The following is a 26,605-nucleotide window of genomic DNA, read 5'->3' on the forward strand; positions in this document are numbered from 1 at the left end:
AGTGAGTTATGAAGATGTATCTGTTTTTCTACTCTGTCTGAAACCTTCCCACAGTGAATGATGGAGACAGGCGGAGGTATACACAAGCACATTTAATGACAGTTGCTCCTGTATATGAAACAACTCATGGGCCCATTTGCTCAGACTATACACCACATGAAAGAAGCATTACATAAACATGCCAAATACAACTTTTATTTATTGCATCTTTTCAAAGAATAATATTATAAGGCTATACATCTGGCCAGAAGATGGGGAATCGTTTACATGGGAACTCATGAAGTTTTATCATTTGTTTCTTTATTGTGTCCCTCTAGTCTTCTCAGTCTGCAAATCCATTGTATGAGGGGAAGGAGAATGTCGTTGGGTGCTAATCTGAGGTATGAAAAGCTCCTCGGGTTAAGTCTAGCCGATGACACAGCCACCTTTCTCCTTGAAGGGGTTCTTGTCCTCTGAAATGCCTTTGACGAGGGTGTCCGCCTCCTCTACAGACTGAATGTAGTCCTTCATTTCCTCACAGCATTTAGATGTCTAAAGAAATGTATTTCAGTTTTAAGTGACGTTCCCGGTAGAATTAATTCATAAAATATATATTAATTTGTATAATTACATTCAAACAGGTTGACTATTATCATTTTTTGCTTGTCTAGAACAAAAGTTTGAAAATGTGACATGGTATGTTTAAAAACAGTAAAAACATATTCATCACATTATTGGGAGAGAAAAACAACTTACCAACCACCTCTCAAGTTTCACTTCAGTTTTAAGTTGGTTTACTTCCATCACAGCTTTGTCCTTGTCCGTCAGCTCGTCTATGTTTATGTACGGCATTGTCTGTCAAAAAAGGAAACAGTCAGCATTTCTTTGAAAAACATTCACCGCCATTTATATGTCAGATAAAATATCTCAAAGGATTCTAACTCGGACTCCACGTAACTTAATTGAAAGTACTTACGGTTGCTTACAGGGAGCAGTCCTTCACCACCGAAATCCTGTTTAAGAATCCGTCTCCTCTCCCTCAATCTGGGTTATAAAGTAATCCGCAAAAACAATCCTAATCCGCTAATCTCATTAAAACAAGGCTCCACTGATGATCAAGCCAGTATCTGAAGTACGCTATCAAACAGGACGGTGAATCACTCAATGTCCTCAAATGAAATGGGTCAAAGGGTGTTGCTTCATGTATCAGGTCACTTTGATAAAACAGCTAATCCGTATTTAGCCTCCACCTCTCAAGGTGGAGACACACCATTGTTCTTAACATGACTGCACGGCAGTTTTCTAATAACACCCTAGCTGCAACAAACCAGTGGGAAATAACTATATGGATATGCGACACCAAAAGGCTATGTTTTATTCTTCCTAAAATTTCAGATAATGCTGCTTTCACATCTAAGAATGGAGACCTTGAGTGTTTAGTGGTGCAAGACAGTTTTCTTGAAAGAATGTTGGAGGCGGCTGCAATTATTAGGAAAAACAAAAGATAACAGCACAAGGCTGGAAATGTAGGTGACCGTGAGGCTTTCAGGGGAAGTTTGTGTGTGTGTGTGTGTGTGTGTGTGTGTGTGTGTGTGTGTGTGTGTGTGTGTGTGTGTGTGTGTGTCATATCCAGTCAGACAGGTATATGATGGGAACTTGGCAAAAATTGATCAGACAAGTAAAAGGTGTTAATGTTTCACAACAGTGTATGTCGCTTAGAGACAACACAATATTTTGGTTTACAGAACAATTCGTTGTAAAAAAATGCTCTGGGGTTACTGGATCTGTGTACATCATCATCATCGTCACCATCATCCTCATCCTCCGGTCACTTCGTGACCAGTGAAAGCAGAGGGGATTACACTTCCTCCCTTGTTGGGTTGAATATGCCATTAGTCATTAAAATACGCAATATTTCGTCGTACAAACGAACTTCTCTGATGTCATAAATTAATTCATCACCCCTGTAATCTGGTTGCGCTGTAGTTTGAAAATGAGTCATTAGATCCCCGCCCCACAAGTCCCTGGAAATACTTCACTGAGCTATAAAACTGGATGTGCCTGGGATGGTTGGCAAAGCGGAAAAGACCGGAGTTGGAGCAAAAGTCGTAGGCTACAATGGAGTTTTGCATATTAGCGCTGTTTACTCTTTTTTCCTCATTTTACAACGTTTTGGCGTTGTCACCTAAAGGTAACCTGACCGCATGCTTTGAACGTTTTCTTCAGTGTTTTACCGAACTCTTTAAACACTTTAAAGTCTTGTTGTTGTTGGCCATTATATGACCTCCTGCGGACGACATAAATTGCAGGTCGCCAGTTTAGCAGCTGTTACGCGCAGCAATGTTTAAAGCTTCATTACCGTGTTTCCGTGTTTCACTAACAATGTCTTTGCTGCTTTCAGCCGTGTGTCTCCTTCAAGTGGACGAGGGACCTTGCAGAGGAGATATTGAGCGCTACCACTACAACACTATCACCCAAAAGTGCGAGATTTTCTACTATGGAGGGTGCCAAGGGAATGCCAATAACTTCAGGAGTTATCTGGAGTGCCAGAAAACATGTTTCAGAATCCCAAGTAGGTTCTCAACGTGATGAGCATACACTTAAGATGATGGTGACCTGTTCCCACTTCTGAAATGTATTGAATGTGTACTACAGGGTGTGGTTTTACTCTTTGTATTCTCTATCTGAATAATGTACCTCGACTACTAAGAGAAATATATTATATTTGACTATAGACTGGTTAAAGGGAGTTTTTTTTCAGGATGCCACTTCATCTAATCCCAACCTCAAATTCTGTTATTCTTCCCCACAGAGGTTCCCCAAATCTGCAGGTTTCCCAAAGAGGAGGGACCCTGCCGGGCCATGTTTCGCAGCTACTTCTTCAACATGACCACCATGCAGTGTGAGTCCTTTTATTACGGGGGCTGCCAGGGCAATTCCAATCGCTTCCAAGACCTTTCCTCCTGCAAGGAGTACTGCAGTCCACATAAAAGTAAGTTTAAACAAAGGGTCAATTTCGTGGCACCAATGAGAGAGAACGTAATGCATGCAGTATGTGTGAAAATAAGGCTTCGTCATACTGTTGTGATCATGCACAATGGAGAAAGATGTTTCAGTTATAAGGAAATGGTTCAACAGTGATTTTACTTTTGAAAAAAAAGCAATCAAAAACTCTGGTTCTCCTCTTCAAAGATGACGCGGGCTTATTGTGCTTGGTGTCCTATTTTTACAGCTGTCCCCGTGCTCTGCCTGGACCCTCTGGACAAAGGGAGGTGTTCAGCCTCCATTCCTCGTTTTTACTACAACACAGCCAGCAAGATGTGCGAGGAGTTCATCTACTCCGGCTGCGGAGGGAGCAGCAACAACTTTGTCTCGAGGCAGAGCTGCAAGGACGTGTGTGCTAAAGGTGTGTAAGTGTGGACAGTGTCTCTCTGGCCACAATGCCAGTCTGTAACTGAGGGGGATTATTTGAGGAGAATTTCAGTGATGACAGTATTTGGGATTTCAAGTTTGAGCTCAAGAATAAGAATCAGAGCAAAACAAGGAAAATCTAATTTTAGAAAAATATATTTGCTTAATTATGAGTATATTATAGCCATTATCATTATAGGTTATCATACTAATCCGTTGTTTTACACATTTCTTTGTTCCAGGAGGGAAAAAACACACAGGCCAAAGAAAAGGCCGTCGCATGAGACGGAATAGAAATAATCGCATCACTTTCTTGCAGGCGTAGACGTCTGAAACTCAGGGACTCTCGATTGGACAAGCCCTCAATGGAAACTAACATTTATTAAACTGAATTATTTTAATGCCAAAATGACGACTAGCTCTCCTTTGTTGTTACTGGAAGAGTTATAGTGGCACATACACTCATTTACACTGTATTTGTATGCAATGCTTTATGAGCAATTTCAAATGTGATTTCGATGAAGTTTGTTACTACTGCACTTATGTTCCCTGATTGTGTGTTGTGACACTGTACAGTATATATGTTTTGTATGAGTAATACATTGTGACAATGAACATTTCATATTGTTTTATAAGCAGATGTTTTGATAAAAATATACAGATTTCTATGAAGTATTGTGTAATTCTTTTGTACTTGTATGCTGCTCATTGTGTTATTTTAAAAATGTACTCAAAATATGTTTCTTGCAACTTCTTTAACGGCCACAGTTTTTTGCATAAGAACCTCAAGGAGTTCTTTATTAACACTGCAGGGAGAAGAAAAACAGTCTTTGCTGGTTCCTTCACTTTCTCACAGTCACAGTCACTTTATCTCGAGGCTTCTTACATTCTTTATTAATGCTGCTGTCTTCCCTCCTTATCTGGTAATACTTCGCAAGGCACTCAAGCCTATCTCCGTTGCTTCGGCGTAGCCTTGAATCAGGAAGAAAGCAATCAGCGCAGCAAATGTGACCATGGCAGGTTCATTAGAAGGTTTCTCGACAATTATAGTATAATTGTATTGAAATACACACAATTGTAAGTGCAAACGGGAATGCACACATGCACAAAGCATGGTCAACTAATGCATGCACACACGTTTTCTCCAAAGCTCAATTATAGAATAATTACTTATTTTCTTTGATCAATAATAGTTTTCTCAGATATTATACTTTATGTATCACAGGATAAATCAAATTGCTTCACAACCCTATTAAGGGCAAGATGCTATGAAATCAAAGTATTCTGTGTTTGGAGAATATCCTGACTGTCCTAAATCTCCGCTTTGTTCCATCTCCTATAATAGAAACCGTTGAAGCGCTGTGTGATTTTTTTTTTTTCCAGACAATAAATATTTATGGAAGATATCAAAGGAAACGGTTCACCCATCTGGCTTGGCTATAAATAGCAATAAAAAGGTAATACATCTGGCTCAGCCCTTTGCTATTAAGAACCAAAGCTAAATCATCAACTCAATAGCGTCATGAGAGCGGATGTCATTCTGCTTTTGGAGGATTGAGGTTCTTACTGCTCTTTGAGGGAAACTTTCCTTCCCTGCCTGAACTTTTCAATCAATAAATACAAGTAATAGTATATTTAAATATGTTAAAGGGTGTAGAAAGCAGACAAGCACATCTCCACTGGTACAGGTCAGTGATAGTTCATTACATTCAGCATGATGAAGGTCTGCTGCAGAGGATACTAAAACTGACTATTATGATAACAAATCTTTAGTTTTAAGTTCAATTACACCTCGGAGCAACATATTCCTTCGGTTTCTTTTAATCACCAAGATGCATGACAAATGTGTGACATGGACACAGCTGGTTAACTTTTAATTATAACAAAGCTCTGTCTTGGACCATTAATGGGGGAGCATTATAATACTGACTGCAAAAGATCTGGTGTAGTTTAGAGGGCTCGAGATGAATTGATCCTGTTCTGGTTATTTCATTAGCTACAGTGCATTAGGCAGCGTCATTTTGTCTCTCATTTTAAATGGTGATTAATGGATGTTGAAACATGCTTCTCATTTTAAAATTAGATTAATTCCATGTAGGGGATGCTTTGACCTTTTGTCAGACAGCAATATTGTTTTGTATTTGTGATTTTAAAAGTTGTAATCAAATTTAAATACGGATTTTGAAGTAGTTACATGTATAATGTCTGTTTTCTATAAAGTACTAAATACTTTCTGGAGATAAAGTATGCTCATTTAACATTCAAATTAACATACTGCTCTTAAAAGACGTCAACATGATGATGGGGAGTATCTAAGACGCCCCCTGGTGGCAGGTTCACATATCTAACAACAGCCAAAAAAAGCAGCTTTGACACTTCTACTTTGGGGTACAAGCACATGGGCATATCCTCTATTTATAAAAAAAAAAACATGTTCTGATTACATAGTTTTCTGACTGCTTTCATTAAACTAGTAAACTGCAGATTCAACAGATTTTCACTGAATGTTTCAGAATATTGGAGCAGCCCACGCCATGCAGCTCAGGTGTTGACTCAGCAGCATTTTATTCTATTTCAATTTGGTTCTGTGGGTGGATCTGGTTTGCTGAATTGAGCTCCGGCTTCAGAGTGCTCTCACAGCTCGGGCTGTATGGGAGAGTAAAGACCACCGGATGGAGGTCCAGCTTCACAGTTTACACGTTTCCTCAGTTTATTTGGCACAGAACCAACTCATCTTGTGTTTCTCATTTAAGAAAATTGCCATTGGGAGTTTTATTTTAAAGACACAGTTTCTCAGAAGAGAACTATAAGCTGCTTGTTTTTTGCTTTCGACAAACCAATCTTTTTCAATGTGCCACTGTCCCCAAAGCCAAAAACAGGAAATCCATCATAGCTATTTGTGCTTTTACCAGCAAATAAAACAGCTACTGTCTACAGATTGATGGCTAACTGTGTTATTGCTCATGAAAAGTCCTCAGCTAATATAATACGATGTAAGCACCACAGTTTATAAATGTTGTTGCTGAATGGAAACACATGTGTAAATATTCCCTTCTATGTCCTATGAGTCCACTAAATCAGAGGTTCCTCTTCCAGTTTAAACAAAACCTTTTTTCTTTCACAGTTTAAAAAAGTTAATTTACAGGAAAATTCAAAGTATTTTACAAAAGTCTCGCAGAAATATGTTTTTCTGCTTTATTATCAGACTGACCAGATTTACCTTACAATACACTGCTGCATTAAATCAGCAGTAAACGTGCGTTAGAAGACTGCAACTGCTGAACTTGAACTCTGACCACAGGGGTAACAAAATGCACGCACATGGAAGTATTTTAAGGATGTATTTCTTCTCAGAGTTTGGTCTTTGTAAACTGTATACCAATCATGTCCGAGTACCCCCCCCCGGCCCCTCCCTTAACACACCTGAGATTGATGCATCTGGTTGATGTCAATCTGGGCTGTTGATCACTCTCTGGCTGCCAAACACACGTAGCTGATAATTAGCCGGCTTCTCAGATACTCGCCTTCACGGATTATCAATTGATTCCCAGAGAAATGCCAGCAGAACGATGAATCTGTCAACATGTGTGTTGCACGCGTGCACATGCATGTAGTCGAGGTTTCTAAAGTCCTCATGTAATGTCAGCCTGCCATGGCTCTGGTAGTGGTGCAGTAATTGATTTTTTTGAGGTGAATACTAATTCCAACAGTTTCTATGACCTATTGCATAAGAGTTCAACATTCTCTCGTCACAAAATATTCATCCAACCCTCCGTCCACAGGTCTTCACAGTTACAACCACACTGTGCTTCTGTTGTTCAACATTACCATCTATTTCACAACAGATGACTCGTAGATTTAAATAAATCTACTGTTTCCCCCTCCTGCAAATGTGCCAGAATCCATTTTCGTCAAGGTTGGAAAGATTAAAAGCGATTTGAGCAGAACTAACAAATACAGATTCCTATCCCCCCCCCCTTCCGGCACAGTTGAAAAACGCTGAAATAAAAAAATAAAAAAATAAAGATTTCAATCTGTGCAGGAGCTTCTTCCTCTTCGCCTGCATGCTTCAGTCACCAACTTCCCAGAGGTTAAAGACTTTATATCAAGCTCCCTTTCAGCACTTCTCTCACCGTGACACATTGGCACAATTTAATTTGCGTATTAATAATAGGTTTTTAATATTTATCACATTTAGGGAAGCTGATCCACCACATGCTGCCAAAGAGAAGGTCGAGCAGGAGAGCTGGACGTTCCCTGAATACTGAAGACTGGAGGTAAGGAACAATCTGTCTTTTGTGATTCCTGCTGCAAACTTGATATAACGTATCAATTATCAACGTAGTGCTCTCAAACCGATGCTACCTGAAACAATTGCTGACACATGTAAAGTTGAAATGGCAAACTTTAGTAAACTCAGGTACACATCCAGCAGATACAGCAACATCATCATTCATTTGGAGTTGTGTTTCCATCTGTTGAATGTAATTATAATATTCATACTTCTCTTAGTTCTGTTTTGCTATACATCAACCCCTGAGGGAAATATCTGGCTCCACGCTGCACTACTTTGTCTGCTGTTTAGCTGCAGGACAGGTAGCATACGGTGGGTTAATGAGTTAAAAACAGTGAAAGTGGTCATTGTTAAAACTAAAATATTGATTATAGCAGCTTTAATTTTCAAAGAAATGACCCTGCTTCAATAATACTGCTGAACAGCTGAGTCATTCTGTGAATCTAGAGACAAATTGAAAGCAAACATGGTTATTTTACTGGGATGTGGGCACATTTATGGATTCACTGCTGGAAACCTACATAAAAAAGAAGACATTTATGATTGAAAGGTTCCAGACAAACCCACAGATTCAGTCAAGAATTAAGTTTCCCATTAATGAGATGGTTGGAGTTTACATTGTGTGTCTCGTTGGATATTCAGTAATCATTGTTGAAAAGATATAAAAACATGTATAGTTGAAATGTTTAAATAAAGCATTATGAGAAGAAGCGCACCACCGTCTTTAACCTTCAGCGCTAACGATCTTTCCAGCCTTATTTGTTGCTCCTAAGTTTTCCAAAGTTGAACAATAATCACATCCCTTCATGCCAGAATGTGATGCAGTGACATTCTATTAAATTCAGTACACAGCCAACACTGGCACCAAACTCACATGGCCTTCTGCTCTGTCATCATTATCCTCACATCACATCATGACCCACAAAACAGGCGTCCCTCCAGCTCCATTTTCCTCACCCCCAACCCCCCCCCCCCCCCCCCCACCTCAACCTTCCATCACTGACCATAATGAGGGGATTCAGTAAAGAGGACTTGCTTTTTCGTGGAAGTGTCCTCTCACCGCAATACCTTCTGCAGGCCTGACTTCAAATGACTTTAATCCAGGTGTGTGGATGGGTGGAGAGAGAAAAAAAGCACCACATTTATCACTGACAAGCGAGAAATTAATTCTCTTTCTTTCTTCAGAAACGACTACAAAGTCACGTTCTTGGCTGTATCGCAGGATTTAGGGTTAATCTGATATGTGTGTGTGGACGTGCCTGTCAAATGTAGCTGACAAGGGCAACGTTGTTTTCAGCTTGGGAAGATGACTAACATATCCAGCACATTGTCTTTGTCCACTCCTCTCCTCCTCTCCTCCTCTCCTCCTCCCGTCTTTTCTGCTGGTTTGTTTCCAGATCTTCTGGATTTAGAGATGACAGCCTCATCATTTGTTTCACCGTTACCTTGTGCTATAAGTATGCAGCAGCATGTACGGACTTGTCTGTGAGTGTTTGTGTATGCGTGAGATGAAGGACAAATGTGTGTTCAATTTGTGATGGTGAGAACTGTGAACAATCAGCTGACTGGTACTCCCAAAAGTGTTTAGTTACCAGATACCATCTAAATGGAAAGTCTGACGATCAGGACTCAAATTGCCAGGCCACCTGTGAGGTGAGTGCTTTATGCTCTCAGTGGTTTTGATTTCTTTGCCTCATCATACAACATACGTACCTTCTTGATAAAGTAATTATTAGATCCCCACTTCAAGAGTAAATAGACTTGTCCATCTCAACATGTAAAGAGGATTATTGGATATTGGACAACATTGGTCTGAAGCTTTGCTGAATAAAGAAAGAGCATCCATGTTGCTGATATGAATGATCATAAAAAGCAGAAATGAAATAAAGCATGATGAATTTGAGGTTCATTCTTAGATATCACTTATTGTTACAACATTTAAGAAATACTTGTGTAACAATATTTTTGGAGCTGCTTATACAGCTGATTATCCTGCCACTACTCACAGTCATTCACAAAGTCATTCACAAAAGCAGATTGTAAGTATTCAGCGTGTTGTTTAGGGTCACTCTAAGCTGAGTTCAGTCCCCCTCCACTCAAAAACACACAGTTTGACACCAAAGACTTCACTTTGATCTGCAGAAGGGGGAAAGTTCCTCTGTGCTCCCCTTGTAGGTGCCCCTGTGGAGCTTTCCTTTAAAGCAACACAAGTTATGTTTACATTCAGTGTTACTCACCAACATGCATTGTGTGTATCCTTGAGATCTAACATGTCGAGTGCATTTCCTTCCTCATAAAACATTTGAACAGCTGAGTTTGTTTTTACTTTAAATTCAGCATTGTTTACATCCATGTTTAATAGCTTGCGGTCTTCTTCTTCTTCCCCGTCTTTGCTGGTTCACTGCAGCATATCTTGGCGTGTTACTGCCACCTGGTGATCATAGTGTGACTCCATTGGTAGGACTGTATTTTACCTGCGTGGATGCATTTGCATGAGTTAAACAAAATAGGGACCCAGTCATAGAAAAACAGCTCCATAATGCTACTGGATGTCTGAAACTCCACAGGGAACCTTTGAATCTGAGTTTAAGATGTGTGCGAACAAGCATGATGTTGTGACATCACAACTGGAAGCCAATCATGGTCCAATATGCAATTTAGACAAGTGTGATAGGAGAATAGATTATTCAGTGAAGTTGGAGACATCTTGTGAACAAAGCGGAAAAAGTTCACATTTTATTTTGTTGTTTCTTTATGAGGGAAAAGGAGACATTTTAAAGATATGATTTAGCTTTTTAGTGGGAGATAAAAACGTATACCAGACACATTATAATACCATCTTATTATTTTATGTGTCTTAACATATGTCTTGAAGGTTATCTGTAGAGAGACAGAGAGTATCAAGTGACACAATCTAAGGTTTATCACCTGATAGTGTCCCTGCTGGACTAAGTGTGAAGGATGGATTTAATAAGCCTATGGTGATTAAACAATCAGTTTGATCACCACACAATTTATTATGTGATTTTAGACAATTAGTTATAGGCCGTTATATTAATGATAACAACATGTATGATATGAGAAGATGATAAATAATGTACAAAGAGGTCATTTTAAAGTCACTGTTGACCTTCACAAAATTCTAGTCTATAACTTCTCGTTATGATGTTTGTTTATTTTTTAATACCTGTGTCCAGAAGTGTCCAAACCGAGTGCACACACGCTGTGGAGAGGCTGCCTCCCCTCGCTGTACGTGTCTGTAACAAACAGACAGAGATAAGGCGAGGAGGAGCTCCACCGCACACGCTCGTCCGCGTAAACGGGAGGCAGTTAGACGCACTTGGATTACCGGGCAGTCAACTGTCACCGCTCATAACGGCTACAGACCGGCGCCCTGCCCAGCGCTCCTCTACCGCGCGCACCGCCGGTCATTAATTACTCTCATAAAAAGGCAGACACCTGGGCAAACCGTGGCAGTAAGCAGCATTTGATACATTTTTATTATGGGTTTTATCTCCGTGGATGCAAAAAAAAAGTTTTTATTGACGCTGCGTTAAATAGGAGCGCAGAAGCAGCGAGTCAGTCTCCGAGGGAGGACAGCACCGGGCTTCTCTGAACCTCCTCAGCATCTGCTTCTTTCACTGGGGCTGCTGTTTCTAAGATCTGTTGAAGTAAGGTAAGTCACTGACTGAGGTCTAACTTCTTTAAATCACTGCTGGTGTAAAGATTAGTCAGCTAAATCGGGGGATTGCTTTTTCAGCTTTCCTGTCAATCAATTTAAATCCCAATGCTTTATTTTGTGTCACAGTTTTTAGGATTGATGAAGTAGAATGCGCTCCTCTTTGCATGGGATGAGCATTGATCAATGATTATCATTCTGTGTTTATGCTGTAAAATGATTATTAATATTATGTAGCCTGTAAAACAGCTGTTTAAATCTAAACATCAGTTTAGCTCAAGATTATTTTAAGCAAGGGGGAAAATGCAGAATGTGACTCATACTCATGTGCTGTACAGTTGTCTATGATGCTCTATTTATATGGCTGAACATTTTAAATGAAGGCATTCTGGGAAATCCACAGATCCACAGGCTATTTAAAATACACGCATGCTAATCTGCAAATTGTGGCGCAGATTAAATACTTCTTGGTGAATCAATGCACATTTATTGAGGTATTTTCAATAGTGGGGTACAGACTGCGCACACAAGGCAGCTTGGCTTCTTCTAAATGTGTGCTCCTCTTTGCAACCAAAGAGATGCGATTCCTGTACGTCTCACACACACATACACACACTCACGATTTACACGTACACACACACACACACACACACACACACACACACACACACACACACACACACATATATATGCTTGCCGTGTATCAACACAGGCTCCTGCTTGTCTTCAAGAAGAATTAACAGAACAAAAATGGAGAGCCATCTGTTATTTTCCCATCAACAAATATAATTTTACAAGCTAATAAATACACACTAAGACACACACAAACAAGCCATCCCGCAGAATGCAACGCACAGAGGTAGACATGCAGACACAGATTAAAGGTCAATGCATGCAACCTTTCTGCACTCCCTGCATTAATCCTAATACCACATTAAAAGGACGCAGCGTCTGTGTAGAGGTGAGGCTATAGCTGTTTTTTGCTTTGGTCCCAGAAAGAACTGTTGACTTTGCTTAATTTCAACAAGCCAAATCCACCCAAGACTTCTTCTCACTTCTCATCTCCGTGAGAATTTTTGACCCCGCTTTAAACCACCCTCATTCAACCTCATATTGATTATATTAGCACATTTGTGGAAAGGGAAAATAAGCATTCCTTCATGGACCCACTGGCCCGCAAGCCGGAAACGAAATAAGCCAAAATCATCTGCAAATGCTGCGTACTTCTGTTCAGTCTCCAGTTGTGGCAGAAACAGAGCAGAAAGCTGAAGTGTCTGCCTTGAAGATGTCTGCGGCTACATTGGGATTCTTCTTTTGGGGGATTCCTTTGTGTTTAGAGTAATGGCATGTGTCATCTCGGGGTTTGTAAAAGGCAATGGTGAGTGGAGCTGATATTACTGCGAGGAACAACAGCTTCTCAGCCCATACTGATATACACATACTGTGCAAGACAGACAAAGACAAGAATAGCAGCAGACGCTTAGTGAGGCTGTCAAAGAAAGAGAGAGAAACAGAAACAGCACAGCGAAGAAGAAATACGTGCAGACAGGCAGCTTGAGAGGCGTACGGAGCCCTGCAGTGAGTTGGGCTGGGTTGGCATTGCGTTTGGCTGCTTTCTGAGTCTCAGAGATAAGTTTGTCATTCATCATACCACACGCTGTCTGTTGTACTGGTCAGAGACGGCTGAGCGGGCAAGCCAGCAAGCGACACATTTGCACCACGTTTGAAGGGACAGCAGCGAGAGATCTGCATGAGCAGATGAAAAAAGGAAAGACGGGCCTTTAGAGGGACATTGTGCCTCGAATTCAAAAAACATGAATGTGAGATATCAATGGTGTCCAAGTGCTTTTAAAGCTTTGCGGACAACTCAAAGAGAAATGGATGAATGAGGGAGATGCACACTTATGTAGCGTCTTTGTGCTTTTGTACCATTTTTGGGGTTTTGAACCGCCATAGTCCTGCAATTGTGTGCCGCTGAGGCCAATTGCCATGGGAAAACACTGCACAAATGAAAATACACGGCTGTACACACTTGCACACACAGCTTTTGTCTCACTCTCACTCTCACACACACAAACACAAACACACATATGCACACACACACACACACACACACACACACACACACACACACACACACACACACACACACACACACACACACACTCTGAATCAGGGAAGGTCAGCAGACTTCCTTCTGCTTGTTCTTCTGCCTCGATATTAATCACCCCAATGCCCCATGTTTTATTCATAGATACATGCAATGACCCAAAATGTCACTCTCTCTCCGCCTGGTCATTGTAATTGTCGTGTTCATGAACAAGACGCTCAATTAACTCCTCAGGACTGACAGTGATACTTCTGCCTTGCCATATCAGAGCAATCAAAATCATGTGAATTAACATGACTGTGGTTCATTGTTGCCAATGTGCAAAAAGCTCTCTCCTTCGACCCCAAGCTGTCTTAAGCCTGTTTGATGATGTGGACAATTTTGCTGTCACGGCATTAACTACTTACATTGGCCGTGATTCAAACCTTGAAAGACGAGCCATTTGGAAATGTTCAGAGAAACTGCATAATTTGGACTAACGCTGAAATGTCACACTTTAGTGTTCCCATGCTAGCAGGCCATATATCAGGCCCTTGACAGATCCAAGGGTGTGGTTTACCCTTTTCCATTAGGACTGTGTTGTCAGAGCCAGAGGTCAGGCTTTACTTCATCATTAAACACTGCCATAGTAGACGTACAGCAGTGCACAGCTGCGTGAAATAATAAACACAATAAAAAGGAGCAAGAGACACTCAACTGGACTTATTTGAAACTATTGGGCAAGCTGGACTAGTTATAGGCTGCGATTAGAGTTAAGTGTTTCAATATGTGCAGCACAGCTGGAGCCGTTCTGCACAACTCCGTCCATCCTTCACGTTAGGCTCTCAGCATGAGTCAGATATGAACTTTATTCAGGGAAATGCTCTTGTTAATGATTTTCCATGCAGACAAAGCGATCTGCTGTTGTAAAATTCAATTTCACAGTCATCTGTTGCAGTTATCTCTGCCCCGTTAAGCTGTTTACCAAGTGCATGCTGGATGAGCAGTCTAGAGGAATAGAGGATTGCAACATTTTATTTGTGTTCACTGAAGACTCCAGAAAAGAGACGCAGAAGAAATGTGAAAGACGTGTATTTTATGCTGTTTTATGCTCTTGTAAATAATGCTGTATCTGCAACACTTCATTTAGTTCTATCAATAGGTGGTGCTAGAATAGAGTGAATGGCCGATGGCTCAGTTAACAGTCACAACTGAGACGGCGTGTGTGTGTGTGTGTGTGTGTGTGTGTGTGTGTGTGTGTGTGTGTGTGTGTGTGTGTGTGACACAGAGATACACACAGATACATTTCTGAGGGTTTAACATATTCATAAAAATGTCTTTGTGTCTCTGACATGTGATATCTTCCCCTCCTCTAATACCTGAATTAAATTTGCGGCAGCGCTGCTCAAGACGCTTCAGCTGCACAGCTAATGGTCAAACGTGATCCCTTGCCTCCTTGATCGATCGATGTGTTAGCAGAGCCGAGGAGCGTGCAGTCCCATATCACACTTTTATTATGTTACAGGTTTACTTTATGGTCATACAAATCCCATTATAGGTTATGAAACAAAAACGGATATAACTCATTTTGCTGGGGTTATTATAACGTAATTGATTGTTGCTGTTAAATGGTGAGGTAGCGTGTTGTGAAATAGTTGTTAGTCTGTGATAAAGACTGATTAAAGCTTCCTTACAGCTTTTGAATTGGACTCATTCAATTCTACAGATTGTTTTCTTAATTTTCACCAGACTCAGAAAGCAGAAAACCCTCCTACGCATCTAAAATCTTCTATTTAGGCGTAGTGACTTCTTGCAAACAACAATGCTAAATACGCTAAGAGTGAGCTCATTTGCTTTTCAAATGTCTCCATTGAGTATGAAAGCAGAGGTGCGTCACGGCAGCAGCCAAATGTCATTGCAGTTTCCTTTGGGTAAGATCATTAATATACTTTGTCATAGACACATCTACATCCATCTGAATGACATTGACACAAAATAGGACAAACACGTCTGTATAAAAGAACAAGTTAGCACGCTAATGTCCATACACTTCTCACGTCCAACAAGAAATGACGTGCACATGTCTAATTTGTTTCTCTTTATCTCTTTGGTATTTGCTTTCAGGGCAAGTTCCCCCAATATGTACTTTGCTCGTCTGTGCTAGAATTTTTTGTTCAGATGTACTTCCGAGCTCTCTCATTCGTCTTCATAGTGTCTCCTGTCTCATGTCTTAGTTCTTTTTTTTTCTTTTACCATTTCCTAGTTGTTGATGAGAAGCCAGACCGATACACCGGCCTGCCTTCTCCTATTTGATTACATTTTTCGCTGTCTCTGTCTATCTTCTCGTGTCTTCATCTCTGTCCTCTGTTTATGTCCTTTAACTCTACATCTGTCACAGTTAATTGCATTCTCAGTCTCTCCTGTTTTTATGCTCATTTCTCTTTTCCTTCCATCCTCCCACTTTCACTCTCAATCTTTTCACCTTCTCCCTCCCGTGTTTGGTTGGATAACGCTTCCTTGTTCCAGTGTCAATCCCTGATAGCTTTATGTCGCTTGACTCAAAGTCACACAGAGGGCATACCATTTGGACACACTGACACAGGTGTGATGAGGGATGAAATCTTCAAAAAACAAATTCAGCGTTCCATGTCGGTCTGGTTAAAAATTCAACGTCCTACATTTTAGAGCAACGAGGATTCAACCTTTTTATAATGTCCTTATCTCCATTTCGATAAGCTGATGCTTCCCTTCACCTTCACTTTAGAGCTTTCTTGCTGTTATGCCAGCCAGGTGTCCAGATTATTGCTCCAGATATGCCCATGCTTTTTTTTTCTTAAACACTGACATTTAGAGTGACGCACTGGTATATTTTTGGCTCCGGTTCTCCAGATTTGGCGCTCTCGCACAGCGCTGATGCATCTGTCTGCATGCGTGACTGCAATCTGTCACGACGATGGCATGGATAGTGATCTTTTTTAGTAATGAGAACTTGCATTTCTCACTACATACAGTAGAAGATTTAACATGTGAAAACAAACATGGAAAGGTCATCCAAATATATGCCATCACGTCTATTTACGGCTTATTATTAGCATAAAGACTGGAAACAGGGGAAAGTAGCCTGTCCAAAGGTGACACACTTTACTTACTTATCCCTCTAAAGACACATTTTTTTGCTCTTATCGAAGAAATAATAAATAAACAATATATAACGTGTTAATTAGTGAGCTTCAGAGATGCTAGTATGCAGATTTTGACTTAGTGATTGAGAAATCCTTGAGGCCCAGCAAGAGCATTAGAGGCACGCCAGGCCCATCGACAAGACCCCTGCTGTTCAACATCGAAGCCTCACTCTCAACGGGGCTGAAAGCAAAGCCCTGTGTGGTTGGCAGGAATTAATGTAGCTTACTTTTCCCCTCCAAGGGCAGTACCGTGTGTGCTGTGAGACATTGGTGATTCTGACTTATAGCAATATCCCTAGTATACCAGACCACTCATTGATTTCCTTTGCTGTTCAACTCTTTTTCATCCTCATTTTGGGTCCCACTTCAAGCCTCTCTATGACTAACAGGGTCGGCTATAGTACCAGGTGTAATCACCCCCCATTAAGCTTTCCTTGATTGATTGGTGGCTCCCAGGGAAATCCGTTACGCTGACTTTGGAGGTTGTAGCCAATGATTTTCTCCTCTTTCAAACACATTCACTTTCTTTTGGTTGGTTTCTGCATTTTGTCTGGAAATTTGGAGGTGCATTTTCAAGTTGGATGCGACCTTGATGCTGTTGGAAAAGCACCGAAATGTGACTATTTATTTCCATGCCATTTGTCATCACAAGAGGTATTTGCACAATCATACTCTCTGCGTAATGTTTGTGAAACTTCCTCAGCAACAATGTCTTTGGTGTTGGTTATCGTTACACACGGGTGCCCTGTTCTCCTTCATCTATACTGGATTCTTCCTAAACACACAAATGGTATGGTTCTGACGTCCGCAAACTCCAGAGCCAGGTATTGAAATGCAACTCCTGCTGTTTGCCATTAAGGACCCTGCTTTGAGTGGCAAACATGCCCTTTAATGTTACAGTAACAGTGAGTCAGAGCAGTAGAGAGCTGGACTCTTTCTGACGGTCTGAGATGCATTCAGGGGCTTCAGAATGAGGCTCAGGGGCTTGTAGTGCAACGTGAGAGGGAGCTGCAGCACAACCACTTTGTTCTTGTTTTTTTCCTCCTATTTGTTCCTCTCTTATCGCTCCTAATGTTAATAGAATTTTTATTGCATTGTTTATTTCAACTTCATTCAAATTATTTCAATTTTTACCATCTGGTCACAATATTAAAGCTTTCTCTCTCTCTCTCTCTCTCTCTCTCTCTCTCTCTCTCTCTCTCTCTCTCTCTCTCTCTCTCTCTCTCTCTCTCTCTCTCTCTCTCTCTCTCTCTCTCTCTCTCTCTCTCTCTCTCTCTCTCTCTCTCGGCCTGTTTACTGCTTGTAGCACCCAAACACAGCCTGCTCCCTGACCAAACAGAGCGTACTAAGAACACTGTGCCCAGAAGGGAATTGTAGTTAATGCCTTTCGGCTTAAGTCCAGCGACAAAATACTTCTTTAATTGCTTCCCAGTACCCTTAGCTGCAGTGTGCTTCCTCTCCAATTGCCTACTGGTGCAAGCGGGAGTTAGCAATTTAGGACAAAAGGCAGTACCCTGATGGGATTTGGATTGCATGCAGATATCCATCTTTGCAAAGAAGTTTGTTGTGATCTTTAGTAGCATTTTATCAATCTTGGCCTAATCTGATATTCTATTATGATGAGTTAATATCATCTTTTATACTGATTTTATCTATTTTACCTAGAAAGTAATATTTGAAGTATTAAGCAGACTTGATGTAAAGAAAAAACTAATTACAAAAATCTGCAGCCTCCAGTTTGACGCTGCGGCTTTCTGCACGGTTGTTGATACGTTAAATGCCGGCTGCCTTCATTTCTCTTTTTGCTGCTAGGTCGGCTCAGAGACCGACTGATTTAAATTCTTTTGAAAAACACTTGAAGGTTGGGGGGAATGGAAGAACTGTGGAAGAATGTGCACTTTTTCTATTTCTCTGGAGTTGAAAAAGCAAGGTTATCTTTAAGATGTGAATTATGATCTGCAGATGGAGAGGGGGGATGGAGAGTGCTGTAATGTAAGTCACCTAGATGACAGCGCAGGCCTCGGCTCAGCCCATCTGTCCCGCTCTTCACTTCACTTTGAACTGGCTCTTAAGATCTTGAGGGGGGTGTTTTCCTGTTAATGCAAATTCAAAATTCTTAGACATTTGGCATATATTTGAGAAAGTTATCGTCGAATAATCGGAACAACATTAAATTCAGATGACACTAAATGATTTTGAAAATAAGGAGAGGAGTTTAGGAACATTTCTGCTATATTACACTATGAATATGTTTATCATGTCTTAGGACAGCATAAAAGTTCTTATTGTGACTTATTTTGTAGTTTTTTAATTGTATTTGTTCACCCTTATGTATGTTTTTCTGTTAAATAAAAAGTGTCTGTACAACCCACAGTTGTGATATTTATATTAAGATCTATTCATGTGCTTTTGTTTGCCTGTCTGAAATCCCTACTGATTTATAAATGGCTACTTTTAGCTAGTTGAACCATAATAGATATTATATAACAAGTAATTATTTTCAAAAACTTGTTTTAATGTACAAAAGGGGCAATTGGGAGAAGTTTTAATTACACCATAAAGTTTTGAATGTAACCCCAAAAACTGTGGACGTGTTAATATAATTAATTATACTGTATATTGGTTATTTACAGATATATAATGGGCAATTAACAACTTAAAAAAAACAATAACAGGAATCGTTAAGTAATAAAAATAATACTTATACAATAAGTATAATGAATAATGATTAAATAATAAGTTAATTATAAGTCATAAGTCATATAAATTAGAACAAATCAGTAATGTGTAAAATTAGTGGACAGTAAATTCTGTAAGCAAATTGACTGAAATTAATTTATTATACATTTTTATTTTATCTATATATTATAATTATTTATATATTAAGTTATGCTCATAGTTTGTGACAACTACTTGAAGTTTTACTTAAAATATGTATTATGTACACACACAATGTAATTCCCATTTAATTGTATAAAGATTGTATTTTTAAGCTTTATGTCTTTAACATATTATTTCCTCAATTGTAGGAAAATAAGTTAACCTCTTTCCTTAAAATGAACAACAGCGTGTAATACCTCATAAATCACTATTCAACTCAACAAAGAAAAATAACTTCAAGGAAAAGAAATAAAACGCAATATTTCCAAGAATCCACATGTGGCATGTTGGCCCTGAATGAATCTCTATATTAATGATTAAGTACTTATTCAGTCAGTCACATCTTAATTACAGTGAACTGTCTGAACACAAAGCAGTGTGGGGGTGGAAGCACTTTGTACGAGTACGTCTTTATGCCAAAACTCCATTTTGATCGTTCTAATGGGTTAATATGAGGCTGACTGTGATAGTAACGGTGCAGAACATCAGGCGCTTCACTCTACATCTACCCATTGATTAGTTAATCGTGGGGCAATTTGCAGTGTACTTTGCTGCACGGCCAGACTCTTCCTTGCGCTCTAAATGGTTGCCATGAGCATGGCACAGGTAATGGTAATGGTATCAGACAGAGGGAAAATAGGAGAATCTCTGCACCTCTGTTAATATATCTGACCGTGTGTGTGTGTGTGTGTGTGTGTGTGTGTGTGTGTGTGTGTGTGTGTGTGTGTGTTAATACAGGAGCATGTGGATTGGCATGAAGCCAGCAGCACACATTTCCTCTCTACCCACATGTGCGAGTGTATACCGCCAGACGCTGATAAAGTCTTGTGTTTTGATATAAACTACTTTGAACTCTTCAACCAAATGATTGCAGAGGCAGATCAAGTCTATGTTGAAAGATATGAAACAGATCCACCTGCTTTCCATTTTATCAGTCTTGGATATAAAACTCAAAGACAGAATATTGAAGCCAAGCCTGAAATAAAGAGTGATTATCTCATTTTGAGTTATTTTTAGAGCGGGGATGCCAATCCTCAGCAGACGTTTGTATTAATGACCTTTTTAACATACTGCATAACAATGACTTTTGATTAAATGTCGTTTTTCCAGTCCTTACATCCATCACTTCTTGAAGTCTTTAGCTGATACCACGTGTACTAAAATGTCCTCAAAGCAACATGATTGATGAATTTAGATAGTAACGGGCTGCCTGCATGCACCAATCAAAGTTTTGTATTTGTATGATAGGTAGCACACCATCGTCCGAGTGTCATGTGTGACGTGTTTCTTTAAGTTTGGAGTTTAGTATTTCATGTAGCTACAAAGACTTGACTGTTTTTGTTGATTCATTTCATTGTTTAAAGAAAAGCCTTATAGGTTATATACTGTATATACTGTAATGTAACCCCAAAATCTAAATGAATAATTGGCCGTTTTGGGAAATTCACAAAAAAAAAAAGAAGTAAACTTTGTTTTTTGTGGTAAACAAACACTATGTAAGACAATACTGAGCTTCAGAAGGGCTTGTAGGCAGATGTTGTCAGCTTCAGACACAGCCAGGCTAGCTGTCTAATTGAACTATCTCCTGCCTGGAGCTTCACATTTAACATACAGACATGAGAGTGTTATCGACCTTCTCATCTAACTTTTAGCAACATGAAATAAAGAAACATCTTTCCTAAAATGTCTTGCTTTTACTTTAATGCATTGCTACATTCCCAAAACATTTGGAGGTTTGTGCTAAATATCAGCACGGTGTATTATGACCTGCTGTTTTTCTCTTTGAATGTTGAACTTGAATGTAAATCTTTCCTCCCACATGAAAATGTTCCTGAAGTTGAGGAGTCGGCTACTTGCACATGAAACGGAGGAGTTTCGTTATCGCTACTGCTCTGAACTGCAGTCAATAATCCATACTCTGCTGAAGCCAGCTTAATGTGGTTTAGCTGTAGGAGCCAGGGCATGACCAATCACAGGGTGTGCAGGAATTGCAGCAGCCACTTGTCGATTAGGATTTGCAAATGTAGGCAATTCGGGGAAAATATTGCATTTGGCAGAATGCAAGGCATAATTCAAACGGTAAAAAAAAGAATAATTCTCCTTTAATCAATGTTATAGATACATTTTGCAGGCTCTCAACATGAAAGTATGAAGAAAGCCTAGCATGAGGCCACAGCTACAGCAGCGAGGAAACGTGTGTCTTTGTGAGAGAAAAGATCGTCCTCCTCATGTCTGCGAATGATTTGGGAACCTTATCAACTGAGCTTGGTTTCATTCCAGGCAGCACTCAGGCCTGTCGTTATCTGCTGCCACCAATCAAAGAACATTTCCAGCCTTGTTTTTCTCCCCCTTCTCTTGCCAAACAAATACATTCTGACTAAAACATACAGTTAGAAATGTCTCACTGAGGTGGTTGTTACTGCGGGAGACATTTATATGCAGTTGGATACACGCAGTGAAGTCAGTGGAAGTGTGAGCGTGTGTGTGTGTGTGTGTGTGTGTGTGTGTGTGTGTGTGTGTGTGTGTGTGTGTGTGTGTGTGTGTGTGTGTGGCTCGGGTTAGTGCTGCTTTGTGTGAACAATTTGCAGAAGAATAACAGTTAAGAGATCTGCTCTGGTCTTCAACAGATTATTGTTCTTTGGCTGAAAATATCTGGTGGTCTACTGCGAGAGGAAGTTAGAGTGTGTGTGTGTGTGTGTGTGTGTGTGTGTGTGTGTGTGTGTGTGTGTGTGTGTGTGTGTGTGTGTGTGTGTGTGTGTGTGTGTGTGTGTGTGTGAACTCAATAGGGATGAGTTAATTATTTCTCTCTTTTCCTCCAGGTTTCCTAATGTTCCCAAACAGGAAATTAGAGTCTAACCCTTTTGCTGTTATTTTGCTATTACCAGTTTGCATCTGTAAAGGTTATGCTTTGTTTTAGTCAATACTAAATAAAAATAAATCTTTATCTGCTTTATCTATTATAGAATGTGAAAGAAAATGATTTTTCTGTCATGATGACACTTTACCTGTTGATATGTTTCCTGAGTTGTTATTTTCTCCCCCTCTTGTGTTGGATAATAAGAGTTGACATTTCATAATGACACTTTAACAACAGTATTGTTGTCTCTTCATCAATACAAGCAGGATGGAATTGGTCATGGGGATTGGTTACTCATTCATTCAGCATCGACTAAAACAAGATGAGTTTCAGGTCAAAGCAGAAAGCAGTGCTTCACGTTGCGAACATGCCACAACAAAACATGTGTTGTCTCTTTGTGGCAAGTGTTAATTTGCTATGAAGTACCTCGAGGTGCTTCTAGTGTTTAAAGGGTGTCAACGTGTTCAGGTATGATAAAAAGAGAAATCATATATAACAATTACAGAAAGGTCACAGTCTTTAATAGTTGGAAGTCTTCATCAGGACAGGATTAGTGCTAACATTCAATCATATACCAATGTATTTATTCACATGAATTATACATTAAGAAGAAGTTTCTGTAAATCGTACATACTTTTTAAATACTTATATTTTGGCATTTTTAAAAAATTATTTGTATTACTATTTATAATTTCATTTGTCGTGAAGGAACTTTCATGTATGTTGTTTTCATACATGATGTCCTCCATATGCATTATGTTCAGAGTATACACACACACACACACACTCACACACACACGCACGCACACACACGGACACGCACACGCACACACACGCACACACACACACACACGCACACACACACGCACACGCACACACACGCACATGCACACACACGCACACACACACACACACACACGCACACACGCACACACACACGCACACACACACACACACACACACACACACACACACACACACACACACACTGGCAGCACCAATGTGTTTATATGAGTGTTAAGTAGGTTCTAACACTTTGGAATTTAATCACACACAAATGCAGCCAGTAATACATTTAGAAGTGCATAATTATAGATACACTTATGTTTTTACAGCCACATACACACACACACACACACACACACACACACACACACACACACACACACACACACACACACACACACACACACACACACACACACACACACACACACACAGAATATAATCCCTCTCATCATTCACACTCGCTGGAACTTGATAATGCTCCATCGTCCTCCTCCCCTCTCCTGTTTTTCAGCTGCTTCTCTTTCATCTGAAGTCATTTGCATGTAGTTTACGTGAGATGTTTTGCGGTTTGCGTGGGCGTGAACTGTGTATTTTTACAGAGAAATGCTTCCTGGGTTTCTTGTTAAAGTGTTTCCATATCTGTTTAATATTTTCCTACGATGAAAACATGGTTGTAAAAAGGTTACAGAGAGCTACAGTATTGTGTATCCATTAAATGGGATTCTTTCAGTGTGTCTGTGTGCATGCATCCTTATTTTGCAGTCTTGTTGGATCATGCAGGAGTGATATGCCCTCTGAGCCGCGACCGAAATGACTGTGCTGTGTGTCTCTCATGTGCTTTTGCTGTGCCTGCTGAAAAAGGAGCTTATTCTATCAACCTCTTTTTCTAATTTCCTCCCACCTAGTCAGATTTATCGTCAAGAATGGCTGCTCCATTCACATCTCTGAGCTATCAGTTGTTCCAATAGGTGCCAATCAATTTCCTTGGGAATAATCCCCTTTGTCTGTGATGCTTTTTGAACTGTCTTGTTTAAGTTTGAGATTGAGTAGCGGGATTAAGTTGCATCTCTGCCTTCGTTCCTCTGATCTCGTCCTCTGGGATCAATTTTGTGTCGGATTGCGACCCTTGATCCAGAGTGGCTTATCTTCTACTTTTGATTTGTAGCACCTCTTCTCTGCTAATGGTTCTACAAGCCGCTCCCCACAACCATATTATACCCAGTGTCCGCTCTTCTTCCATACAGCCTTCTGCACTTACGGTTGCATTTTGATCCCTTTTTATCATTTAGTAATGCCTTTGATGTGACGCACTAGAGTGAAGATATAACATTTGACCTTCTTCAAGCAAAGAGCCTCTAGAGGGCTTAACTTGCAAAGCCAAGCGTGGGCTTTTAATGTCTCCAATAGGAAGGGGAAACTGTGGGAAAAATTAGCATTCAAAAGAATGTCCAGATGGATATCAAAAGTTTTTCAGTCCATATTCACTTACAATCAGTATGCATATTGATAGAAACATCAGTTCTCCTGAAATATCTTTAAATGTATCAAATTTAAAGACATGTTTTGAAATTTGGGGAGTTACCCCTCTTTATTTCCTTGCCGAGAGTTGCTCCTTTCACGAGCGTATGGTAAATGTAAAGCCACAACCAGCAGCCGGTTAACATAAAGACTGGAAATGGGGAGAACAGCTAGCCCGGCTCTGTCCAAAAGTAACACAACTCAGTAATTAGCACATCATACTTTTTTGCTCCAGCAAGAAAGTTAAAACTAAGATGAACTGAACAAAATGTTTTTGGGGGTATTTGTTGACTTGAAATAAACCTGGGAGAGGTCACACAGCACTCACCATCTGTCCTCTGCGATCTGCTTTTGGGAAATGAGACAAACAAACGTCATTGGTGAGTTGACAGATGAGATGCGCACTCAGTGGAATGTCACGAGGAAAGGAAGAGGCTGAGAGGAGGAAAGGTTGCGAGATGAAAGCACTTTGATCCCTTGAAAAATACCCTCCATTCAGTGGCAGATGTCATTAAGCACCTGAAGCTGTCCACACTGCCTCTGAGAGTATAAAGTGCCCCCTAATCGGTTCAGGAAATAAACAAGAACTTTGTGGGAAGATTTCAGTGTGAGGGAGGAAGCTGCTCAATAGACGGAACAAAGCCTGCACTCGTTAACAGACTCCTTTGTTTTCCGGTATCAGGAGGAGAAAATGTTATTCAGGGGATTATATAACAGCTGAGGGGTCTCTGTACTTATTGGAAATCCTGTCATGTTTAGTGACAGTCTGAACTGTAGGTATTCAGTTGTAAATGAGCTTCATAAATTATGCAGCACAGAAAGTATACTAATACGCTTAAAATATGCAGTTGTATAATGCAGACCTTGTTACTATTGATCTAAGATTTCAATGTGCAGTGTTTCTACAAGTCAAAAAGTTACCTAATACACCTACTAATGCCATTCCGCTCCAGATACAAAGCAAGTAAATTGTCTGAAACTAGATCTTTAACCAAACACTATCTCATTAGCGACCCTTGGGATGCGGTGACATTAGCATGAATTAATCACTTGTATGCAAATCAGCTAAAGCTTTGAAAAGCACCAATCACACAAGTGTTTTTCTTTTGTTAGCCAGGCTGGTAGCGTGGCAGACACTGTTTAACATTTGATTATTATGTTGTGTAATGATGTAGTTCTGTTGATTTGCAGCTTCTGGAATAGTCAAAGCAGGTGAATGTGTCCCAAAATAGAGTAGTAACACGCTTTTCCAAAGCAAAGGAGAATGAGGTTGTGTGAGCCTGAAATAAATCTCTTGTGTGGAAACAGCAGCAGCATCTGAACTAACATTTTTTATTTTGTTGAAAAGTTGCAGATTTAAATTATAAGGTGATTTTTTTAATGCTGTATTTTGTCATAGAGATGTATTTAAATGGTGCACTGTTTTAGTACTGCACTTCCATAAAGTTCCCCAACTTCATGGAAGTGCAGTACTAAAACATGTATGAGCTGCAGTTTAAAGCTGCAATAATTAATCAATTAGCTGATAGGTAAAGCAATTATTTTCAGATTAACTTTAAGCAAAAATACCAAACATTTGCTAGTTATAACTTCTCAAATGTGAGGATCTTTGTCTTATATGTACACTGAATATCTTATCTTATATTTAGACCTCATCTAACTACATTTCCCATAATGCAACCTCAGAGCATCTTTCTTTCAACCCTCCCTGGCTCCTACTGTAAATGCAAACTGAAGTCTCAAACCCGAGCAGAGCACGTCACATATGGAACCTTTATTATTGAATATGGAAAGGTGATTGACCGTATAGTGATATATCTTATTCTTATGTGCACATGTTTGTTTTGTATGGTGCAAAGACCATTGCTTCATGGCTTTTTCCAAAGAGAAAATAAGAAATGTGTGTGAATGAACAAAAGCTGGTCAG

At 39.9% G+C, this 26,605-nt stretch overlaps 3 protein-coding genes across 3 annotated transcripts in view; 2 read left to right on the forward strand and 1 right to left on the reverse strand.

The window, feature by feature from the left end:
• Window positions 1-82: 82 nt before the first annotated feature.
• Window positions 83-1,381, reverse strand: gngt1 (guanine nucleotide binding protein (G protein), gamma transducing activity polypeptide 1). Its single transcript, XM_029443440.1, has 3 exons — window positions 956-1,381; window positions 736-834; window positions 83-531 (listed from the first exon to the last, which is right to left on the reverse strand). Exons 2-3 carry the CDS (start codon window positions 829-831, stop codon window positions 406-408), a joined length of 222 nt encoding a protein of 73 aa, XP_029299300.1. The 5' UTR covers window positions 832-834; window positions 956-1,381; the 3' UTR covers window positions 83-405.
• Window positions 1,382-2,010: 629 nt separating this feature from the next.
• tfpi2 (tissue factor pathway inhibitor 2) lies at window positions 2,011-4,128 on the forward strand. The gene is made up of 5 exons (XM_029443185.1): window positions 2,011-2,170; window positions 2,381-2,551; window positions 2,792-2,971; window positions 3,212-3,385; window positions 3,633-4,128. Exons 1-5 carry the CDS (start codon window positions 2,098-2,100, stop codon window positions 3,713-3,715), a joined length of 681 nt encoding a protein of 226 aa, XP_029299045.1. The 5' UTR covers window positions 2,011-2,097; the 3' UTR covers window positions 3,716-4,128.
• A 7,116-nt stretch (window positions 4,129-11,244) lies between these two features.
• Window positions 11,245-26,605, forward strand: part of calcr (calcitonin receptor) — a 48,841-nt gene continuing 33,480 nt past the window's right edge. Inside the window, exon 1 of the mRNA XM_029443620.1 lies at window positions 11,245-11,360. The gene's annotated coding sequence lies outside the window, so the exon portion shown is untranslated. The remainder of the gene's footprint in view (window positions 11,361-26,605) is intronic.

This window comes from Cottoperca gobio, chromosome 11 (assembly GCF_900634415.1).
Source record: "Cottoperca gobio chromosome 11, fCotGob3.1, whole genome shotgun sequence".
In the NCBI taxonomy this organism is placed as follows: Eukaryota; Metazoa; Chordata; class Actinopteri; order Perciformes; family Bovichtidae; genus Cottoperca; species Cottoperca gobio.

Coding starts and splice junctions, on each gene's coding strand:
- gngt1 (XM_029443440.1), bottom strand. CDS start 831: ATGCCGTACATAAACATAGACGAGCTGACGGACAAGGACAAAGCTGTG. Junction 532..735: donor TGAAACTTGAGAGGTGGTTG/GTAAGTTGTTTT, acceptor ACATTTCTTTAG/ACATCTAAATGCTGTGAGGA.
- tfpi2 (XM_029443185.1), top strand. CDS start 2,098: ATGGAGTTTTGCATATTAGCGCTGTTTACTCTTTTTTCCTCATTTTAC. Junction 2,171..2,380: donor TTTGGCGTTGTCACCTAAAG/GTAACCTGACCG, acceptor TGCTGCTTTCAG/CCGTGTGTCTCCTTCAAGTG. Junction 2,552..2,791: donor AACATGTTTCAGAATCCCAA/GTAGGTTCTCAA, acceptor TCTTCCCCACAG/AGGTTCCCCAAATCTGCAGG.